Below are 17003 nucleotides of genomic sequence, written 5' to 3'. Positions count from 1 at the left end.
GTGCGGACTGACAGGTACGACAAAGCACCAATGGCGGTGTAGCAAGTGGTGTACACTTCAGCACACGCCCATGCCTCAAGCACACGTCACGACCTTGGGGCCCCGACGTGACAGCTCAACAGATGGCCTTCAGGCGCGAGCAACCCGCAGTGACTCGGCTCTATTCTCAGTTAGATGGGTTCCTGGAGTCAGGGAAAAGCCTGCCCTGCTTGTCCTTAATTCTGCCTAATCTCCTTAACGCAAATAGTAAGACTGTCCATGTGCACCACGTCATGGAGGTATAGCTCCACGCATTCTTGGCTTCGGCCCTAGATATAGATGAATGGTTAGCATAACGCTCCGGCTGCATTACCCACGAAGAAGAAGCCCCTCGTACCAAGTCGTTACAAGATTGGGTTAGCCTTACAACCGGTATGGATGTTGTGACACGGCTGACAGCCCGTCAACTTCAGTCGCCGTGTAAGTTTCATGTGGTACTTCGTGAAACAACTTAACTAAGTTCTCTAACTTAGCCACATTTCAGGAAGGCCGCAAAGACAAGAGGAGTTGGAAGCTTCAAGGCGGCTGGGTTGTGACGTCGTGTAGACCGGTAGGTGTCTACCGACGTTTCGAAGGAATCCGCTGCCCTCATCGACAAGGTAGAGGGTAGAGGAAACACTTTCCTTCCGAAACGTTGGTACATATCTACCGGACTATATGGCGTCACATCCCATAAGCCGGTCATCTTGTGTTGCATTTACATTATCAGATTTACTCATTTTAAGTGTAACTATATATGCCACCTACCTCAGTATTAATAAACGCCGGAATTTGCACCCCCCCCCCAGTGCATCTACGCGTATGATTTTCCTATAATTCTCACAATAAACAGCGATTATTTCTCTAACAGAATTAACTGCACTATGGACCTAGGATCGACTCAGCCTCTAACAGAAATGAGTACCAGGAATCTTCATGGGGGTAAAGAGCGGCCGGCACGTAAGGCTGACAATCTCACCGCCATCTGCGAATCGATTGTCTAGAAAATTTGGGCGCCTCGACGTCTGAAACCCTATGGACCTCCACGGCCTGTTACAGGGACAGCTTTACCTTTTTATTTATAATAAACCCCCTTCCCAGCACTTTACCTTGTTTACTTCTCAACGCTTTACCCTCTCTCCAACATACCTTTACCAGACGGATGAGCGGCCACTGCCTGGGAATTATCAAAGTAGCAATATTTTCTGTTCCTCCCTTTCACTTCTTACCCCTGCACTTTCTTTTCTGTCTTCGGCACTTCATAAATCCTAGACGAGGTTCGAAGCGAAGACAGAGTTATTGGTCGTCAGTTGGTACATGACTTGGACTTACGTTTCAGAGGATTAGTATCGATATCAATGCCACAAACGAAACTAAAACATCGCATTTCATAACCTAAAAGGATGGCCTTTTAATAAGACGCATGCGCCTTGCAATCCTTACTTCAGTGGACTCGACCGACTCCACTGCGCATTCTGAGAAAGGGCAGCTCTAAATAGATGGACTGTAGCTATAATCTCTTTATGTGTGATACAGCTGTTGGCCGAGAAACGTGTAACCCTGTTTGAGAGCAAGGTAACGGCGCATGCGCCCTTCACCTCGCACACTGTCAGGGACAACCACTAAATAAGCCTAAAGGTAGAACTCAACAGGTGGTGATTCGAAACAAATTATAGGAGAAATAATTCGGTATCTACGCTGCATTTCATAATAACTACTTCATCAAGAGAAGTATAAATTATAGATGCAAATATCTAACAAACCGCTGATTCATTTGTTTCTATCAATACGGACGATTCTGTAAATGAAAGGAGAATTACACGGCCCAATGAGGGCTCTCCATCATACCCCAAGGAACTATAACATATCAACGCGTTGCCAGGCAACAGCTAAGTAAACACGGTTCAGCACGCAACATTAGATGAGGCTGTGTTTTCTATGTCGTCCGCGCCACGCCCAGTGCTGGTAACGGACTAATGAACTCGCAATCTTACACGTGACACATTTTTCTGTGGGCTGTGCTTTCTGTGCGTGGTCCGTGCCGAGAGGATATAAGAGAATACGGGAATGGGAATTGACTGGAAACCGTGCGGAGACGGGGTTTAGTTTCATGACCTGGCCATTCTTATTTTGTTTGCTTGTCTGTTTGTTTAACGATACTGTCAGTAGCAAAGACTAACAGAAATGAGTGCCAGGAATATTCTTTGGGGTAAAGGGCGGCCGGCGCGTAAGACTGACAACCTCACCGCCATCTATGAGTCGAGTTTTTGAAAATGTGGGAACCTCAACATCTCACAACCCTATGGGCCTCCACGGCCTGTTACAGGGATCCCTTTACTTTTACTTTACTCGCTCGCTCCGACTGTGATGCGGAAACGATTTGAAAGGAATCGGTCATTGCGTGATTTGTGCTACAATACCGGAAACTGTCTGGAGTAACTGAGAAAACCAAAAAAATGCTACGCCAGGATACCCGGTCCCTGGATCGACCGCGAAACTTCATGAATACGACAACGTCAATAGGTCAATAGGAGAGAACCATAACTGCGTATCAGTGATTGTATAACTTGGCACAATTAGACATTCCTGACGTTTATTGACAAAATCAGAGGACTTTTCACTTACTGACTTATCAAGTCTAGGAGTCGAGATAGCTGTCATAGCGACGGGCTATAGCCTGGACTGCCGAGGTTCGATTCCCTGCAGGGACAAGATTTTTATCGTCACCATATCATCCAAACCATCTCTGGCGTCCACCCAGCCTCCCATCCAATAGATATCCGGGGCCTTTCCTCGGGCAGTAAAGCGGCCGGGGCGTGACTCTGAACATTCACCTCCATTTAGTTCCGATGTCAATAATGGTGGAGATTCACACCCACTTCCCCAAGTTCCCTTCATGGCATAGTGCTTAAGTAAGCACAGGGACAACTTTACCTTTTTCACCCCTTAGGTCCATCAAAACCATCGACTTACTTTGCGTCATATGCCTGTCTTTCTCTGTTATTTGACTTTTACCCTCATCACAATCAACTCTCGTAAATCATTCTCTACAGCTTCCAGTTCTGTGAATCTAGGTTTTACCCTTCTTCTGGATTTTGCTTACTTAAAAAATGTCGTTAGCCACAATTCTTTGATCCATTCTGAGCACATGCGCAGCCCTTCAAGCCTTTCCTTATACAATCCTTCAGTTCTTTGTTATTTCTGATTGTCTACACACTGGCGTTCATAGCGGTAAATTTTATGTTTTCTCTGTATCTCCATGTAGTATTTTAAAAATACTACTTCAAGGGTACTGTCAGGGCCGATCACCTTTCATTACAGTAATCAAACAACAAACCTGATTTAAAAATCCGGTTATTAGAAAGAAACATTTGTTCAGTTGATGGGTTAGAACGACCATTATGTAAAGCGACTCACGTGTCAGGAAGGATTTCAACCGGAAAATTCTGCTCCTTCCGATGTCCTTAGAGTTGCAAGTGAACTGATGAATGTACAAAGTATGTTAGAAGGCAGTATGGAAGTTGGTCTGGATACAGTCGCACGAGAAACTAACTAGAGCCCATTCCTCGCCCAAAGAATGCAGGATTACATAGTTGTCACGAGATAGAGTGTGACTATAGACGGGGTTTGGATTGATGATCGGATTTATTGGACTCTTTGATACAGCGCGTGACTGCATTTTACAGTTCAATGTTACATACACACACACACTAGTGTCCACGTCTTCACTAGCCGTTGCTCAGTAGCGGCTTCCAATAGCGGACGTTCCTATGTCTCTCTCTTTATGGCTCTACAGCCTTTTTTTTTCTTTGGCCGCTTTTTCAGTTTCTTAAAACTAAACACTGTTGGTAGGACTCCTTGTACGGGGGATCAGCCCGTCGCAAGGCCGCTACCTACACACAGGACAGCACAAACACAAAATAAACGAACACAGACATCCATGCCTCGAGTGGGATTCGAACTCACGATCTCAGTGTTGGAGCGGGCGAAGACGGTTCATGCCTTAGACGGCGCGGTCACTGTGATCAGCTGTCCCTTATTCTGACTTCCCGAACTATCCCCGTACCTCAGCTACCACCTTCTCACAGCAGCAGCTCACAACGACTGAACCTCAGCAGTTCTATGACTAACTTGCTAACTCTTAAGACTTATCTTGCTAACTAACTAACTCGGTCACTCGCCAACTGACTGAACTCACTCCACATTAACTGTCCTGCTTATAATATCTCGACACGGACCGCACAGAAATCTCTGTTCCTCTGCTGCTGTTTACAGGCCGTTGCCTATTAATTCTTTGTTTCGGGGTCGTTTCTTAGCAACGAGTCTATATGCCACATAATGATAGGCAATATACAGTGAGAGTTGAGGTTCCCATATCCTATTTTAGAGGCATTTTAATATTATCCTCCCATTACGCCTAGGTCTTCCAAGTTGTCTCTTTCCTTCATCGTCTGCTACCAAAACTCTCTTGATTTCTTTATGTGTTACATTCCCAGCCCATCTCATCCTCTTTTATTTGATCATCTTAATCATGTCTGGCGAGGATTAAGAATTACGAAGCTCCTCAGTCTGCAGTCTTCTCCAGTTTCTTGTTACTTCCCCTTAGGTCCAATTATCCTGCTCAGCACCCTCAGTCTATGAACATTGAACATTCGGAGGTCGCCCGCCGTTTCGGAGGAATATGACCTCCATCTTTAGAGTCAAAGAGGAGGCTAGCTAGCTTCTGGCAAGCTCAACTTACCGCGTGCTTCTTCTGGCTCCTTGCATGGCTTCTTCTTCCACCCTGAAAATGCATGCAACATTGTCCTCCGAAACGTCGGGTTATCTCCGAACTACACAGCCGTAACACCCGAAAGACCGCAGTCTTCAGTCACCGCTGTTGGAACCTCGAACCCAACCTCCAATCTCTTCTTCCCTTAATGGGAAAGACAAGGTTTCACACTCATACAAAACTATAGGTAAAATACCTGACAAGCCTGAGTCAGTAATCGTAGTTAGGCCTACTTAACTGACACGTTCGTGGTCACTGAAGTGACAGATATAATTATGCTGGTGTATGGAATACTTGTGTCACGGTGACCATGACGATGCACCTGAATGTCTGTTCAGAAATTTATTGCATGAGTATAAAAAGAGAAAAACATTTGAATGATCCAACGGTTTTATAAATCAGGCGTTACAGAACACAACAATATTAGTGTCCACGGCAAATGTTACTGTTCACGTCCGTTACATTCAAAACTTTCAAGGCGTTTTCTTAGTCTGTCCTCAGGGATGTGAAACATCAAAAGAAAAAAAAAAGTTTTGCAGCGGTTCAACAGACAAACGAGCGACTAAGGTCATTTAGTTTATTCCTTAATTGAGTCCTGGCAGCCCGAATTAGACATAACGACTGTTTTACTTCTGTCACTTCCCAGCAGTGTAACCACTCACCTTACCACAAACCATATAAAACCAGCCTGCAGACCGTGAAAAGATGGGCATCAATATACCCACAAGAAACAAGAAGTTAAAGGAAGAGCTAACGGCTTACTTTCGTTTGATACGACACGAAAATGTTTACCGCGCCGTTGCCTAGCAATGATATGGGGAATACACGTAAAGGCAAACAGATTGGAGGGATATATTTATGAAGTAAACCGTTGAAATGGGCTCAGATGCCATGATACACGTACCAAGTTTCATAAAGTTTTACTGAGGCATTCAGAAGTTGATAGGGGGGATATACAGGCAGGATGATGATCGCATAAGCCTGCTTTAGGAATGTAGACTAGACATCGTTTTTTCTTGTCTTTTTAACATCTGTTATTCTTCAACGTGTTGTTCGTTTTTTATGTTTAGTGAAGGAAAAGGCAATCTAATTAGGTTCTGATGAATTATAAAAACGGCCATATTTCCTCAAACTCAAAGTTTCCCGCAAAGGCCTGGGTCTTTTTGACCGCAATTTTGCTAACCGCGATATTTTTTCAGACACGCAATCCTTGTGGCTGGCTAAGTATTGTTACAATATGAAATGGTTCACAAAATGGCAGCTTGTAGAAAGGTGGACTACTATAATTTGCCTTATTTCTATCAAGAACCTTTATTATTTATTCATTAACTGGGCGGGATTACAAATTTCCCAGTTTTTTTCTGTTTAGGGTAAATTTTTCGGAATTACCACGGAACTGATCACACTGTACTGTCATATTATCTACTTGCCTGCCATCTATAGTCAAACTCCACGAAGTTCAGCACTTTCCTAGGAAAGGATTTGTATCGCCGAAGTCTACTGCAATATTCCATCCTTAGTAGGCCCAGTCGATGCTACCAGTGAGTTGTTTAACGACGCTGTCAGTAGCTAAACTACATAGAACGATGGCAGACGATAGATGAACGATGAATGTGAAATAATCTGGAAGGAAACTGCTGTTAATTCATCACGGTGTTATCCCGAAAATTGTCTGGAAGGCCCGAGGAAGAATCATGAAAAGCCTCAACAAAACATTGTAGAAGTAGTTACTATAGGATTCTGACGATGGTCTATAACACACTGATATATTGGGTTTCCGGACTTTATCCATCGTCCTGGTTTTTAAGATAACTAATAAAAACCACGACGATGGATAAAGTCCGAAAACCCAATATATCAAAACATTGTAGTTTCTAATTTCATGGTAATAACCCTCTATCATTGTGACATGGCGCCTGAAAGCCGGAATAGTGGAGCCAGACGTCCGTTGATAAGCAACGGCTAAGTTTCCGTGATAATAGACCATACGAACGTGTCGTTCCCATGTAAAATGTTGTAAACACTTAAAAACGAAACGGTTACTTGCGAATGAATACGTGAATCACCGTGACAACGGATATGTAGATTACAAGAGACAAATTGTTGTAGTGAGTGTTTTCTTTACGGTTCTCCAGAAGTTATGGAAGGAGAGGGATTTACCCGAGTGAGAGCAATCCCGTGTGGAGGCGCGGTCGAATACCTCCACCGTAGCCCTGCGAGTCGTAGGAGGCGACGAAAAGGGAAGTCTCGAATCTGAGACAGTAAAATATGGCCACGAGTTCCACTGGACTCTGACCCGAGAATGACTGCGCTGGCGAGGACCAGCAGCAGTTGTAAACGACAGACCCATCCTCTCATTAGAGAGAGCGCCCCACATCAAAAAACCCGCAAATGTCTGACAGTAATAAAAATCTGGTTGTAAGCCCCAGATGGGTGCTTTATTCCAAAATAGACTGTCCGACTGACCGTCGGTCGTAACATAAGACTCAGACTCAGACTCAGACTCAAGTGAGAACAGGGCATTCATGAACAAGCTCCCGCGTGGAGGTGGGTTCGTATACCTCCACTGTAGCCCTGAGAGTCGTAGGATGCGATGAAAAGGGAACCTGGTGTCTGGGGGTATAACTGGGACACCCTGTTCCTGGGGGATATAAATACGGGGACCTGGCCCTCCAGTTTTGGGAAGTCTCGAATCTGAGACAGTAAAATTTGGTCATGAGTCCTGTGGGACTCCGACCTGAGAATGGCTGCGCTGGCGAGCATCAGCAGCAATTTTAAACTATAGATCCATCCACTGGTTAGAGGATGTTACATAGGGAATATGAAAACAAATGTTCAGTTGAAAAAATGCTGGTCGTGAGTCTCAAGGGGCCTGTCGCCTATATGAACTGATTGTCAGTAAACTGACTCTGACTGACTCTGAGTGAGAGCAGAGTTCGAGTGCGTTCGTAGACGAGTCGCCATTCTTTATTCAGTTCAGTCGGAAGGAATTCTTCGTTCCTCATTCGTCACAGTAGAAGAGAAGACGCTCTTAGTCCAGTAAGGAATGGAGCGAGTCTTAGACAGACACTGATTGCGAGATGTCATAATTGATTGCAGAGAAGAGCAAATAAATCCAATCATCTAATCCAGAACCCATTACACTCATCACGAAAACCCCGAAAACACGATATTATGTCGAAAGTTCTCCCCAACACCAAACACTTTGACGCTATTTTCCGAAACTTTGGGGGAAAAAATACTTTAACATTCGTGTGACCTATTCTTGAAGCCCCATGTCATATACTTTAGAAAGTGCACAAGAAAACTTGGCCCATTTACTTTTGGTGTCGCCAGTTTCACTGATAACGAGTATCATAGAGTTAACGTCCGTTAGTTGGGGAGCTCTTCAGTAGTCTGCACCTGTGGAGAGACCCCTATAGTTAGCTGGCTTGATAACCGGTTTCCACTGATAACAAAGACAGTAAGGTTCATGGCAGTAGGCAATTCATAAATTACTAACTAGCTCCATGGGACTGAGTCCTTCTTGAGAAGCTGTCAGTTGCTCAGCTACGCAAGATTTTCCCAAAATTTATGGAATTTGAAGGTTCATTACTGTCTTTACAACAGCCTTCCACTGACCCCTATCCAGAGCAAGATGAATCCAGTCCATACCACCCCATTCTGTTGTTCTGAGATCCGGTGAGGGCAAGAATTTTCACTTCTATGTGTCGCCTAGACCGGCTCGGGGGCCCACCCAACCTCCTAACCATTGGGTACCGGGGGCTCATTCCCCGGGGGTAAAGAGGCAGGGTCGTGAAGCTGACCACTCACCTCGAGCTAGTACCGAGGTCAAGAAAATGTGGATCTATACAACCACTTCCCCATACGTCTTCATGGCGTAGTGCTTGATTACTTAAGCACAGGGACAATCTTGCCTTAACCTATTGTTACTCATATGTCTTACCAGTAATTTCTTTCCTTCTGGCTTTCCCATTTCACATTATAATTCTGCATATTTTAATTTTTATACAGCAAATGGGAAGCCGAAAGACCATGAACTGAACTGAATTGAGCTTGAGTCCGAAGACTGGGTAGTAACATATCGCCTCCATCTTCAGGGTTGATGAGTAAGCCAAGCTAGAAACCAGTACAAGCAGACTTTAAGCTGACTATTCTGGGTTTGCTGTCTGCTGGAATCTTGTTTCGTTTACTCCTGGACCCTGAAAATGAAGCCGAAATATCCCTCCCCATCTTCAGATGCTCTCCAAAATGCACGGTGTCACAACCTATAAAACGGTACCCTTCATATTCACTATACTGACTGAGCTATTGGCAAGTAGTATATATTGTGTGGATTTTTCAATCCTTCCAGCCGCACTGTGGCCCTGGGGTCGACTCAGCCTCTAACAGAAATTAGTATCGGGAATCTTACTGGGGAGTAAAGGGCAAATGTCTCATTTTTCGATGAAATGTGATCAACGTTTTGTTTACATTCCTATATTACAGTGGCAATATGAATGCTGGACTTCGAGCTCAAGTTAAAAGAATAGGTCACTCGATTCTCCTTCGCTTTTTTTTTTTTTTTTTTTTTACCATTTTCATTAATTTCTATTTTATTTTAAGTAGTTTTGTTTTAATTTAGAGCTTGTCCGGCCCACAGCAATATCTCCACCGACGTACATTCGTTAATAATAAACATTTCAAGTACGTAAACATTTCCATCACCCATGCGGAACGGCGATTGGTCGAGTACCTGTTACGCCATGAGCCGGTGCTGGGGTAGGGGGAGGTGAAGGCGTTTGTATACTCTGCGTGTGCGTATAAGAAGCCGGGTAGCGCGGCGCTGCAACACAAGTTTCTTAACCTCTATCCAACACATCAGTGGGTACACAGTGACCTCTTGGTTTGAAACCGGAAAGCAACTGCAAACGTGTGGAAACCGAGTTTTCTCCTCATCAGGAAACGAACCTGGGACATTTACATATATATTAAATTAAATTTCTGACTGGCCACATCGAGAGGAACGATAACTACACGGAATTATTTTGCGTTTAATTTTTTGAACTTAACACGTGACTATTTGGGCATTAAAAATGGAAACCAAATTTGAAAGATTCGTAAATCCTGAAACGTTTCAAAACCAACGATGGAGGTCAACGGTAAGATTATAATTTAAGTACTCTGAAGGAAATTTACGAATAGGCGTAAGGATAATATTAAAATAGATCTTAATGAACCGGGAAGGTGTGGACTGGATTCATCTAGCTCTGGATAGAGATCTTATGTTCATGATAATGAAATTTTATTTTCCATTAAAGGCGGGATATTTCTTAAGTAGCTGAGCGACAATTAGCTTCTCAAGAAGAATTTTGCTTCATGGAGTTATTCAGTTTAGATGATAATTTAAGTTGAATGAATGGAATATAAAACTTGGTAGATCTAGATATAGATGGGAGTATAACATTAAATTTTGTCTGGAAGGTATATTACGTGTGGATATGGCCTGGATTGGATTCACTGCTGGGAAGACAATCATAAAGGAAGATCGTTGTCTTCTGGGATGTGATACCATGTAGTCTGGTGTCTACCCCGAAGAAGGAGACAGTACGTCCCTCCGAAATATCCATAACTATCTACCAGACTACACAGCGTCACATCAAATAAGACAGTATATTACAAAGTTACCGCTATAAGACACTCGAATCTCACAGGCTAATGAATTTTCAAAGTAGGATTTTGGGTTCTCACGCCGGTGGTTATGAAGTATCGCATTTTCTGAGATATAGCGCCGTGTAGGATCTGAGGTTCTCACGCCGGTGGTTGTGAAGAATTCTGTCTCCTGTGATATAACTCCGTGTAGTCCGTTGAAAGTCAACCGACGTTTAGCAGGAACATATCACTTTGAACTTGCCACCTGCTTTCACGTTGGTACCTTGCTCGGATTATTCTTCGACCCTGAAAATGTAGGCGATATGCTCCTCCGAAACGTCCTTCGACTTTCAAAGGACTACACTTCGTTATATCACAGGAGACAGTGTTCTTCAATGAGCGTTCCTGTCGACAAAAGCCAGGGAATCTGACTGGTTCGGCTACAGTCAGCTTCTCGACGAGGACTTGGCTCTGTGGAGTTGGGTACTCAGCCTGGGTTAATTTCTTTGTTTATACAGTCTCGCTACCTTCTATGTACCGCGCCGAAACGTCGAAGCACCAGCCCGTTTGAGTAGCAATAACGCTCTAGACTTAAGAAACGAAGACTTTTCGAGCGATCATCCTAGTAAATATGAAATCAGTATCCGACGTTTCGGAGACTGTCTCCACCTCCATCATCAGGTTTTATTTGGTTATTTAATGACGCTATCGAGACTATATATGGCAGGATGAGTAAAATGAATACGGATCAGTTGGTGGAATGAGAATTAGCAAGGGACACCGCTGTACTCGGAGAAAACGCCACTTTGTTCACCACAAATCCCATATGATCTGGGATCGAACGGAGACTGTCGCGTTGGGAAGCCGGCGATTAACCCTCTCAGCCATGGTACGGCCTCCACAATTTCCGGAACGTCGCATTTAAATCCACATTGAAGCATTTGATAGCCCAAGAAGACTTAATTCATTACGATTGCATTAAATCATGATCTGTACTTTTATTGAAAAGGTTATGGGTTCGAATCTTGGCCAGGGCACAGAATATCCGGATTTCCCTCAGTCTCTTCAGTATAATCGTTTTATTACGTCATAACAGCTTCCTTTCAGATCCTTTGCAATTCATCTTTCGACTCTGTATAATCTTGCCACTGACAGCGACGTAAAATGACGCCCCCCCGCACAAAAAAGAGATACAGAGGTGAGACATCTCAGCCGGCCTCCTGTCTCACTAGGAATGCAGCGTAGACTGCTACAAGGTGACGCTTGTGTTAATGTGTTTACGTAACTCGTCAACCTTGATCAGGACAGCCATTTCATTAATGTTACTTTGTTTCTGTTTTGGTGCTACAATTTCATAATCGAAATTACATAATTAATTACATCACAGGACTGAGAGGAAGCTTGTAATTTTCTAATGAGGCAACTGTACTGTTTACATAAGTTTTGCTAGGAGAGTCCAGAGCAAGATCACTTGGCGAAACACTGATTTAAATGGAGCTGTTTCCACGCAGCCACACGCTAAGGTGCGGCACGAACGCTCGTGGCAACAATGCCTCAGCGTTTGCCGCGTTCGCAATGAAAATTCGCAACAAAAAAAAGTGCCTTATTGTCTTCGTTATGCAATAATTCGATAATCGCTGAACGGATTTGTATTAAATTTTATCGTGGGCGGCTTTGCTAAAATGTGTCGATTCTGTCCAGTACTGGTTACACTCTGAAGACCAACAAGCGTTTCGCGGTCCGTATCCTGGGCTTAATTAATTAAGCACCAATACATGAAGACGTATTGGTGAGTGAAGGTATAATTCCACCATTCTTGGGGGGGGGGTCAGATTCTCGCTCCTGCCGCTTTAATCCTGGGGAAGTCCCCTGTACACATTTTATAGGGTGGACCCTAAAGTCGGTCTGGACATTGCGGTTAAGAAAATAAGCTCTTCCCCTGGCAGGAAATTGAACCCGATTCCTCTGTTTTCCAGCCCGACTATCATGGCCTTGAGACTGGCCACTATACCTACCATCACGGCCTTGAGACTGGCCACTATACCTACCATCACGGCCTTGAGACTGGCCACTTTACCTATCATCACGACCTTGAGATTGGCCACTATACCTACCATCACGGCCTTTATGATCTATTGGTTATTTTTTTACTTCGCCTTCTTACTACAGAAACTTTGAGGAGCACGATCTTCTGGATTGTGACGCCGTTCAGTTCGGAGGAATATACTGCATCCATCTTCATGGCATAAAAGTACCCCAGCAGGGGTAAGAGATTTCTCACTATTCCACAGTGTCCAGACATGCTCCGGTAACCACCAAGCCTACTATTCTATCTTTCCCGAAGGGTAAAGCGGCCGGGGTGTGAAGCTGACCACTCATCTGAAACTAGTGCCGAGATCGAAGTTGGTGGAGCTATACCTCCACTCCACCATATGTCTCCCTGGTGCAGTGTCTGGTTACTGAAGCAGAGGGACAAATTTACCTTTACCTCTACATTTTGAAAGTAAATTTGGCCGTATTGTGGGTGAATGTGGTCCAAAATCAGAGATGTCCGACAACTTTTAGTGACAGTCTTCATACACATGTTTGAAGAAATACGTGTATGTCAAATTATTGAGTCTCTGATACTAAGTCACGGACAGACGGGCAGATGACTCACTATATGGCCTTATTTCCTGCATCATAAGCAGTACAATGTAAAGTTGTCCCTATGCTTAACTACAGGGCATGGACAAAAATATTAAAACACCCAACAAAAAAACACATTACCATGACTAATATGGTGTAGGACAACTTCTGGCTTGCAAAACTGCTTGCAGTCTCCTTTGAATGGATAAATAGAGGTCCTGTATGATTTGCAAGGGAATCTTGTACCATTCTTCCTGCAAAACATTGGCAAGTTCTGTTAACGATGATGGAGGTGGATAGCGCGCACGCAGATTGCTCTCCAAAACAGACCACAAAGGCTTAATAATATTAATATCTGGCGATTGTGGGAGCCATGGCAGACGTGACACTTCATCTTCGTCCTCAGAAAACCAGTCCTGGACGATGTGAGCTGTGTGAACACACGCACTGTTGTCCTGGTAAATAGCATCACCAGTGGGGAACAAAGTTTGCACCATGGGATGGACCTGGTCGCTCAAAATGGTCACATAGTCGTTGGCAGTGACGTGACCTTGCAGGGTAATGATGGGTCCGACAGAATACCACGGTATGGCTGCCCATACCATGATCGAACCCCGCCATGTTTCACTCTTGGCAGCAAACAATCTGGACCGTAAGCTTGGGATGGCGTTCTCCAGACGTAAACTCGGCCAGAAGTCGGAAACAGTGTGAAGGTGGACTCATCCAACCAAATGACCGTCTTCCATTGCTCCATAGCCCAGGTTTCATGACTTCGGCACCACAATGTCCTCTCAGTGGCATTTTGATCGCTGATGAGTGGCTTTGGAATTGCAGCTCATCCAGAAATACGCTGCTTGTGGAGTTCCCTTCGTACTGTTTTCGTGCTGACAGGGTTTGTGAGTGTGATATTCAGTTCAGCAGTCACTTTTGCATCTGTAGTCTTCTTATTTTTCGTCACAATCCTACGCAATGTTCGTCTGTCTCGATCACTCAACACACATTTCCGTCCACGCCGGTGTTTATCGGATGCGGTTTTTCCAGTCCTCCTATATGCGGTCATAATCTTGGATACTGTGCCTCGCGAAACACCAAAAACCTTGGCTACCTTGGTTACAGAAGAACCCACCATATGGGCCCCAACAATTTGCCCGCGTTCGAATTCTGTTAGCTCTGATATGATGCACTAAATACTGCACAGAACACTGTCTCGACAATAAATGAAGCTTGCAACGTATTGCGGAGGTTGTACAGGTAGTGATATTGGGCAGGTAAGACAGCGTCATCTACAAACGTCGATAAATAAACACTTCAATTCAGGCATGCATTTCATGTGGTGTTTCCATATTTTTGTCCATCCCCTGTAATTAAGTACTATGCCAGGAAGGCGTATGGGGGAGTGGATGTATAGATCCACATTTTCTTGACCTCGGCACTAATTGGAGGTGAGTGGTCAGCTTCGCGCCCCGGCCGACTTACCCCGGGGGAAAAAGCCGTCGGTACACATCGGATAGGAGTCAGGGTGGGCCTCAGAGCCGGTCTGTATGACGTGAAGAAGAGAAAATTATTGCCACACCGGGACTCGAACTCCGACCCCTCGGCTCTCCAGCCCGTAGCCAGTCGCAATACCGACTGAGCTATCACGGCTACTACATAAAGGAGTAATTAAAAGTATCTTTGCAGTATAGCATTATTACTAACAGACAAGTTTTTGTAATTCACATACCCTTTTTTCCACAGTTTGGAGTTCTGAATGTGAGGTGAGTATGAATTTGGAAGATCATTAAAGATTTTACTGGGGTTTTGGACTTTCCATCGTCCGGAATTTTAGGTAATAGAGGACACGACGTTTCGGAAACTGGATATGTTTCCATCTCACCTGAATACGGAAACAGATCCAGTTTCCGAAACGTCGTTTCTTCTATTACCTAAAATTCCGTCTTCAGTTGAGAAAGGAAGACACCTACTCAGTGTCTTCCTTTCTCATCAGAAGATGGAAACAGATCCAGTTTCCGAAACGTCGTGTCCTCTATTACCTAAAATTCTAGACGATGGAAAAAGTCCAAAACCCTAGTAATTTATGTATAATCCACCATCATCAGAACCCTTTAGAATCTAATTAAAGATGTTATTTTACCGTTTCAGGAACACTGCCCGTCACAAGTGGCGATGTCGGAACCGAGCTACACAATTGTCCCAGTCACCACTGAGGACAACGAAATGGTTCTGGACCATCTGCGCAGGTTCTTCTTCCGCCAAGAGCCGCTCAACGTGTACATAAAGCTGTTAGGCGAGAGCGGGAACGAGACATGCGCAGAACTCGAGAACTACTGCGTGGAGACAATTCTGGAAGGTACTGCAGTGCTCTCTACAGATTACAGCAAACGAACAATTCCGGATTGAACCCACAGACCTTTCCTATACCAGAGACACGCAAATCTTGCAGAAATATTACTAATATTTAATTCCATTCTTATGAAAACGGAGGCAGGATGGCTCAGTCGGTACAGCGACTGGCTACGGCCTGGATGACCGAGGGGCCAGTGTCTGGGTCCCGGTACGGTAAAGATTTTTCTCTTTAAACGGTTCTGGAAGCCACCGAGGCTCCTATCCAATGCATACCGGGGGCTCGATAAAACGGCCGGGGCATAAAGCTGGCCACTTGCATCCATTTACAGCCGAGGTCAAGAAAGCGTGGGTCTATACATCCACTCCCCCATACGTCTTAATGGCGTAATACTTAATTGTAGTTAAGCATAGGGACAACTTTACCTTACTTTAAGAAGAATACGTGAAATACTTCACAGGATCTCTGTAAGTCTATCCGTGCCACTTCTCTCTAGGCTTCGTTTATTTTCATACCCTGAAGATGGAGGAAGCAGGTTCCTCCGAAACGCGACAACGAACTATCACACTACATGGCGTCACATGTCAGAAGACAGTATTCGTCAGTGTTTTGTTTTTCTGACTGAAGTCAATAAATATTCCTGGGGAGGGGGGAGCCAGGTAACTGCCAAGCCCCTCTACACTGGGTTTTTGAAAAAATCGGGATTTAAAATTAAGGAGAAACATATCAAAAAATACTACCAAAGGATCTTGTGGCGCCATTTATTTTTCAATAAGAAAGGCAAAGCTGTCCTTGTAACAGATCGTGGAGGCCCATAGGGTTCTGAGACGTCGAGGCTCCCATATTTATAAAAAATCGACCCACAGATATCGGTGAGGTTGTCAGCCTTACGCTCTGGCCGCTTTTTAACCCCAGTAAGATTCCTGGTACTCATTTCTGTTAGAGGCTGAGTCGACTTCAAGGGCATAGTGCTGCTGGAAGGATTAGGTCAACTGAAAAAAAAAACCCCAATGACATCGGGAATGGAACCCGTGACCTTCGGCTTGTAGCAAAGTGCCTCAACCAACTGCGATACCGCGTGCCTCAATTTTTATTTCAATACAGAAACCTAAACTCTGGGATGGCCAATAAAATATATTCTCAAACCGCTTAAACGTACGTTTGTAAACAAAATTTTCTTCCCCCCCCCCCGGCAAAAGGGTCCATGTAAATGTGAAGTCGCGGCAGTCCGTTATGTGTGTCAACACTGTGAGAGCCGTATCCAGTTGGTACGATAACGGATGTCCTTGTCCCTTCGCCAGGTCTGTCCCTGATGGCGCTGTCCGCTACTGGAAAAGTTGTTGGAGTGTCCCTGAACGGGTCCCACGAGCCGGGGCACCTGGACGAGATGCAGGAAAACGCGGACAATTGCCCGAACCCACGGTTCCGCAAGATCCTGCAGCTGCTGGTTGCCGTAGAGCGCGGTTCTGAGGTCTTCAGCAAGTTTCCCGATGTCGACAGACTCGTCGAGGTGCGCATCCTGTCCGTGGACACTGCAGTGCGCGGCCGAGGCATCGCAAAGGCACTCCTCGAAAAGTCAAGGTCAGCGAAGGGCGAAGTCTATCTGGATGT

The 17003-nt window shown here is 44.7% G+C and overlaps 2 protein-coding genes across 5 annotated transcripts in view; one reads left to right on the top strand and one right to left on the bottom strand.

Annotated features, from left to right (window-relative positions):
* The window catches only part of LOC111874951 (fasciculation and elongation protein zeta-2), a 132014-nt gene extending 116751 nt beyond the window's left edge, over nt 1–15263 (bottom strand). Inside the window, exon 1 of one of the 2 annotated variants that reach the window (XM_023870841.1) lies at nt 15183–15263. The gene's annotated coding sequence lies outside the window, so the exon portion shown is untranslated. The remainder of the gene's footprint in view (nt 1–15182) is intronic. The other variant, XM_023870840.2, reaches the window with a different exon arrangement.
* The window catches only part of LOC111874952 (dopamine N-acetyltransferase), a 42315-nt gene that overhangs the window by 24674 nt on the left and 638 nt on the right, over nt 1–17003 (top strand). For 2 of the 3 annotated variants that reach the window (XM_023870844.2, XM_023870845.2), the window contains exons 2-3: nt 15191–15398; nt 16694–16973. In XM_023870844.2, coding sequence (XP_023726612.1) covers nt 15191–15398; nt 16694–16973 — 488 coding nt within the window. Of the gene's footprint in view, nt 1–9617; nt 9931–15190; nt 15399–16693; nt 16974–17003 lie in introns of those variants that run through there. The other variant, XM_023870843.2, reaches the window with a different exon arrangement.

The sequence above is a fragment of the Cryptotermes secundus genome, unplaced genomic scaffold (genome assembly GCF_002891405.2).
Source record: "Cryptotermes secundus unplaced genomic scaffold, Csec_1.0 scaffold743, whole genome shotgun sequence".
Taxonomy (NCBI): Eukaryota; Metazoa; Arthropoda; class Insecta; order Blattodea; family Kalotermitidae; genus Cryptotermes; species Cryptotermes secundus.
The sequence above is the reverse complement of the archived record's forward strand: the minus strand, read 5'-3'. Positions and strand labels throughout refer to the sequence as shown.